At 50.5% G+C, this 6,671-nt stretch overlaps 1 protein-coding gene across 1 annotated transcript; it reads left to right on the plus strand.

The window, feature by feature from the left end:
* Positions 1-2,288: 2,288 nt before the first annotated feature.
* On the plus strand, positions 2,289-6,671 carry Cd24 (CD24 molecule). The gene is made up of 2 exons (XM_021205571.2): positions 2,289-2,447; positions 5,703-6,671. Exons 1-2 carry the CDS (start codon positions 2,379-2,381, stop codon positions 5,862-5,864), a joined length of 231 nt encoding a protein of 76 aa, XP_021061230.1. The 5' UTR covers positions 2,289-2,378; the 3' UTR covers positions 5,865-6,671.

A 6,671-nucleotide genomic window follows, 5' to 3' on the forward strand; every position in this document is an offset into this window, starting at 1 on the left:
ACTTAGGCTTCATGGGTCATAGGTCAGGACACCCCCTTCTGGGCACAGAATGACCAACATCCTGCAAACACAGACCGTTCCGTTCCCGGGGAGATTCTGCCCGGGGGGAAGAACAAAACACCACATACAAGCCTGCAGCTCAGCTTGCTGTTTCTTTCAAATGACACAGAGAGGTACACAGGGAAGGTAGCTGCTTTCTGTTTCCTGTTACCTCCAGCCAAGGAGCAAATGCCAAGGGAGCGAGCTAAGAGCTAGGCACTGCAGCACTTACAGACACAACAGCCCTTCGTGTTTGCTTTTGAGATAGGGCCTTGCTTTGTAACCCTGGATAGCCCGGAACTTGCTCATGTAGACTAGGCTGGCCTGGAACTTGGCAGTGATCTTCCCGCCTGTGCCTTCTGAGAGCTTAGTTTCCAGGCGTGCACTACCACAGCTGGTGTACAGTAATTGCTTAATAACACATTGGTTACAGTGTCACCATCACCTGTGTTTTACAGAAGAAAAAGCCGCAGCTTTTTGTCCAAAGTTAAAAAAAGAAAAGAAAAGAAAAGAAAAGAAAAGAAAAGAAAAGAAAAGAAAAGAAAAGAAAAGAAAAGTCTCATAGCATTTGGGCCGATACCTGGCTCCAGAGGCTGTATTGTTAACTACTGCACCAGCACATTTCCTTAAACTAATACCAAGAAAAGGAGGGGAGAGAGACCAAGTTGGAGGAAGGAGGGGGAAGAATGGAGAACTGGGGTGAGGGTCAGAAAAAAAGAAGCCTAGGGCAAAAAACAAAACAAAACCCCAAATGGGAGCCAGGAGTAACTCCAGGAGTAGCCCCCATAGCCTGTTGTCCTGGAGAAACTCTGAGAAACGCCCTTGGGGTTAGGCGGCGCCCTTGGGGTTAGGCGCTACGGAGTCAGTCCTTGCGCCACCCTGGGCGGCGAGGAGCGCCGCCGTTGCTGGGCACAGAACGACCTTTCTATACAGTGTGCTAACTGTTAAACAGGAAAGTTCACTGGCGCTATACAAAAATTCCTGTGCGCCCAAGCACACCTCACACGTGGAAAGTTACTGAGCGGCCGTGGCTGACCCGGTAAGGCTCAGGCGAAAGCAGCCACAAACCAACGACTGTGGAGTCCATTGTCAGCTTGCTGCCATAAAACTTTGTTTTTACGAGGCCTTTCGGCAAAAATTGAAATGTAAACAAATTTCCACCGTTGCTAGGTTTGCTTTGTTTTGCTGTAAGGTCTGTAAAACACGTGGGCTAAACTTTAAATAGGAAGGTCCTAAACCCTGTGATTAAAAATTAAAAATATTCTACCACTAAATTGTTTTAAAGTTTGCCTTGAAGTTTTCACAAAAGAAGGTCGAAAGAAAGATTCCACTAAAATGTACAGACGGATGACTAACCTTTCTGAATCCGTTTGTCAAATTACTGAAAGGCAGCAATGGGGGGAACTGGCTTGAATAGGAAAGCGTTCGAACGCTGAGCAAGTACTGTGCCACAGAGGCAGAACAAGCACGTCCCCAGAAACGAAGAGAATACTGGGACCGAAACCCAGTCCCTCGCAGTGTCCCGCCCCATGGCCGTGCGCAGCTGGCTGTTGCCTAGGTCCGGTTGGATGCTCCGGGGTATGCTCGGGTGCGCGATGCTTGACGCAGCACTAGAGGAGCTCAAAACACAAAGCAAGCAGCCAGGGGTGGCCGCCCAGCCGAGCATACTCACGGCTTGGGCCCGGGATCCTAGCGATCCCTGCGGTGCAGCCGCCACGGGACAGTGCGTGGCGACGCCCGGTCTCCTCCTCGCCAACCCAGTGCACCACGGCCCAGGGACCTGCCAAGCCTGTCCAGTTCCCCCTTGCAGAGGGCACTTGACAAAATCCAGCCCTGAGCTCCGCGCAGTCTGCGCGGCGCCCGCGGCTTCGACTTTTCGTGTTGGGGGGTAAGATGGCAGGGCCGGGGAAACAAAGGAAACTTGGGCCGGGCGGCGTGTGTGGTTCCTGTGCTTGCCCCGGGTCCCGTGTGGGAGTCGCCCGCGCCTGTGCACGCGGCCCGCCCTGGGAAACCCTAGCTGAGCCAGAGCCCGGGGCGCCCGCCCACCTGCCGCGCTGGCCGCCCCGGGCCATCCCAAGTCACCCCGGGCCGGTGCAGGCGGCGGGGGAGGGGCCGCGAGAGCCGCACTGGAGGGTGGGGGTGGGGGGGGCGGGGAGGCGGCGGGGGAGGAGGAGAGCACGGGTGGGCGGGCGCCTCACGTCACGGCTATTGTGGCTGTCCCGGTATATAAGGTCCCGCCGGCTGGCCGCGCTCCCCACCTTGCCTGCGCCCGCGCAAGCCTAGCAGATCTCCACGCAGCGAACATCCGGAGAGTCGCGCCGCGCGCCGACGGAGCGGACATGGGCAGAGCGATGGTGGCCAGGCTAGGGCTGGGGTTGCTGCTTCTGGCACTACTCCTACCCTCGCAGGTGAGACCCTGCTCTAGATGTGGCACTGGGGACTCGTCCTGGGGCGCGCGCGCGTGTGTGTGTGTGTGTGTGTTCGCGCGCGCGTTTGCGCGCGCGTAGGAGGGGTAAAGTCCCTACCTCCGGCCAGGCACTGGAGTAGGGAGAGAATTTTGTGTAACTGACTTGGGGAACTCGTGGTGTGTATTCCCTCGAGAGAGCGCCCCCTCCCTTCTCACGGAGGGTCTTCGCGCTCCCTGCGAACCACACAAAGAGGGAACGGTCCCCTTCGGGGAAACGTGGCACACGCCCATCCTCCACCGTCCTACTGGTTTGGAGATCGCCCAGGAAGTCCTGGTTGTGGCTCTATCTCCCACCGGAGTCCTCAGTCTTGAAGCTTAGCTAGGGACCTCCCGACGGCACAAACCCCCGCGGTGTGACCCCACACCTCCATCCCTGGTCACCTTAGGAGCCCCATCCCAGCCTAGACCTACTGGCATTATAGAGACAGAGGGCAGGACTTTAGTGTCCCGATTCTCCGTCAGGCTTTGTCCTAGTCCACAGCCGCTTCCTCTCTTAGATTTGTCCTGGGTACAGATCTTGCCCCCGCAACACCATGGGTGGCGCTGCTCTAGCTGCGTTTGGGTGAAGGCGCCGCGCCCAGAATGAGACCTGGAGCTGAGCCTGGGAGGCTGGGACGGGACTCAGAGAAGCCTACCGTAGCTTTTCACAGCCGTTGGTTCTCTTAGGGATGTCCCTAGGGCTTTTTGCCCCTGAAAAGTTGGGAGCGCCGGATTTTTGGTCCCTAGAGATCCAGGGTTCGGGCTCACCTGGGAGAGCAACCCAAGAGCGCTTGAAGCGTCTTCCCCATCTCAGGCTGGGTAACTATACCCCATTGTCTTCTCCCTGTGGGTTGCCGGTGCCCCTGGGCCTTTCTCAGTTCACCCGATCCCCCATCTAGGAGGGGCTCGGCATCGTGAAACTGGTTGGTCTCACTCAGATTCCCCTCTCCCCAGCCCCCTCCCTCATAGAAATGCTGAGAGGGAGGTGTGTTGGTTAAGCAAATCAAGGGAGCTTGGTGAAGAAAAACTGTTTAATGCCAATTTAATAATTAACATGTAAAAATTTGTTGATGGTGTTAGAGAGGACCTCTAGACTCAGACTGAGTATTGGGCTCCCTTTTCTTTATGATTATGATTATTTAGTTTTTTTTTTTTTTTATCACCTGCTGTACTAAAAAGCTCTTTGTATAAATGAAGAACGGTTACTTTCCGGTACCCCTGAGACACTCCCTGTTTTAAACAACTTAGCATATTAATGTTTTTGTGTGATTGCCACTTCCCGATAGGACTGGTTCTCTCGTACACACAGTAGGCACCCAGTAAGTATAATTGACTGGATCAGGTGTGGCTAGTCTGCTTTGGACACAATTTGCACATTTCTATAGTCAATATTTGGTTAATGGCCTTACGCCTGTAGAACAAAAGGTGCTGATGTGGGAGGGCTTATCAAGGGGCCACCGAAAGTGCGTGTGGCTAGATTCTTTACTTGGTGCCACGTCGCCCTCCCTCTTGCTTGTAATCGGAAGCTCTAGCAAGCCCTGGCAAACCCTCCTTTCAGTGAGGGCTAAAAACTCGGATCCGCCTTTGTTCCATGACAAAGGAGAGTATCACGTGCCTCGCCGGACTGTGCATTTCACGGCTTGCAAAAGCAGCGGTGCCTGTGCCACTAGGTTGCTGGGACACAGGGAAAGCCTTGGTTTCGGTCACAGCGTCTAGTCAGTCACCAGGCAATGGGCTGGTGAAATTTAACTCCAAAACCCTGCCTTATGTGAAGGGAGGATGTTTTAACTGAAAACCCACCACCGAGCAAGAACTCTCCAGTATTTTTTTGAAATGCAGATTAAATTAATCACGGTTGTCGCTAACCTCTGGCTGACAGTTGAGCCTGATCCTGTACATTTTAGCAAATGTTCTGCCCCTGAGCGACATCCCTAGGGGGTCCGCTCCCAGTTTTCAATTTGAGATAATTTTTTTTTCCGGGTTTTGGGAAGGGTTATAATTTCGAGATTTCAAACGAGCAGATAGGATACCCAATGTGCTTTTCAGTTTTAAACGTTAAGATATTTCCTTAAAGCAATGTTTTCCAGGCTGTGTGAAGTCGGAGACTCAGCACACCAGGCTGGACTGTGTGACCCAACAAACTCATAGATCTCAATCACGACACAAGTGTGTGCAGACATATGTCCCCTATGCCTCCCCCTGTTTTGGTTGGTTTTGAGATAAGCCCCACTATGGACTGCTGACTGGGCTGTTGTTTGTTTGTTTATTTATTTATTTTTTTGTAAGCCAGAATTTAGAGAGACCCGCCTGCCTCTGCCTCCTCCTGAGTGCCAGGATTAAAGGTGTATGCCACAGGATTAAAGGTGTATGCCACAATTCTTGGCCAAATCTCATTACAGATGGTTGTAAGCCACCACGTGGTTTCTGGGATTTGAACTCAGAAGAAGAGCAGTCAGTGCTCTTAACCTCTGAGCCATCTCTCTAGCCCAGGTTTTATTTTCTTGAGACAAGAGTCTAGGCATAAAACCCAGGCTGGCCTTAAGGCCTAGATCTCTCAGGTTTCATTCTCTGGTGCTAGGATTACAGATCAGAACCACTGACCTGGCTCAGTTACAGTTTCAAAAATTTTAAGCAACTTTAAAATATCACCTTGTCTAGGGAAATAGGAAACCTAGCCTGCAATGTTAGCCAATCCATATAGCATCTGAAACTAGGTTAAAGAGATACTTTATTACACTGCAGAACTAGAAACTTTTATGTTCTTGGCAGTTATGTGGTCTGGAGAACTCTGGTTTTGAGACAGACAGTCTCATGTAGCCAAGGCTGGTCTGGAACTTCTGTCTCTTTGCCTCTGCTTTCCAAGTGCTGAGATGGTGAATCACCACATAGGGCTTTAAGAACTTTTGCTGTTACTATTTGCATTCTTTAGGTATCAGTGGAGGTGTGAGATTTCAAGCAAGAATGATTTCAGGAATTGAGAATTTACAATGTGGCTAAGAGAACAAAGTGGAAAAAAGTGGTCTTAGGGTGGCTCAGGGACTGGAGAGTGTAGTTCAGGGGTGGAGCGTGAATACTTAGTGTCCCTAAGACCCTGTGTTTGGCTTCTACTGCAGCGACAGAAACTTATCTGCTTGAATGTTATTACAGAGTGCAAATGGAGATGGCTGTGGGTGGTTCTGAAATTTATCTGTGATTTCTTTTTCCTTATGTATTTTAGATTTACTGCAACCAAACATCTGTTGCTCCGTTTTCCGGTAACCAGAATATTTCTGCTTCCCCAAATCCAAGTAACGCTACCACCAGAGCGGGTGGCAGCTCCCTGCAGTCCACAGCTGGCCTCCTGGCCCTCTCTCTCTCTCTTCTACATCTCTACTGTTAGAGACTCAGGCCAGGAAACGTCTCTACTTCCCCATCTTCTAGACCCACCCCAAATGGCAACCACAAGTCCAATGTGATCAGGAAGAAACAGGCCCACTGAATTGGCTGTTACTGTACCTCAACGGAAAACACTGAGAATTCAAAATTCGACGGGATTAAAGGATGAGTGAAGGGTTTNAGAGAAGAGAGATGCCGGTATTGAATCTGCTGGAGTTTTACGTTCCAAGATGAAGACAGCATCCAGAATTGACGCGATTTCCTTCAATGTGGCTTAAGAAATGTGGACACTTAAAACTCTCACTTGAAATTGGGCATAGNTTTGATGTAGAGATAAGGACAGGGTTCAGAATGGAGACCCATTTTGTCATTGGTTCATTTGACCTAGAAAGCCATAGCGCAGTTAGGTGATATTCGAAAGCTTCTCTGATGCTATTTATGTATATGTTGGAAGGAACTACCAGGTGTTGCTTTAAATTCCCAATGTGTTGTTTCGTTACTAATTTAATATGCTAAGCTCTAGNTAAAGTTCCATGTTGTTGAACTATGACTGTTCTCTTTGGAGTTGAACGTTTTACACCCTCCTTCTGTGGCTTTAGGTCTGACATTGTATTTGACCTTTATTAGGAATTAACATGTGCCAGGCAATGGTGGATTGGAACCCACCCCCAAGTCCAGCCACCACCGAATAAATCTGATTTAAAAAGNCAAACAGCAGCCATTTCCCATTGTCGTTTCTCACGCACCACAAGTACCAAATTCACTTGAGTACGCTGGTTCCAGAGAGCAGAATCATGTTGGCCTCGGCTAA

This window comes from Mus pahari, chromosome 9 (genome assembly GCF_900095145.1).
Source record: "Mus pahari chromosome 9, PAHARI_EIJ_v1.1, whole genome shotgun sequence".
Classification (NCBI taxonomy): Eukaryota; Metazoa; Chordata; class Mammalia; order Rodentia; family Muridae; genus Mus; species Mus pahari.

Coding starts and splice junctions, on each gene's coding strand:
- Cd24 (XM_021205571.2), top strand. CDS start 2,379: ATGGGCAGAGCGATGGTGGCCAGGCTAGGGCTGGGGTTGCTGCTTCTG. Junction 2,448..5,702: donor CACTACTCCTACCCTCGCAG/GTGAGACCCTGC, acceptor TATGTATTTTAG/ATTTACTGCAACCAAACATC.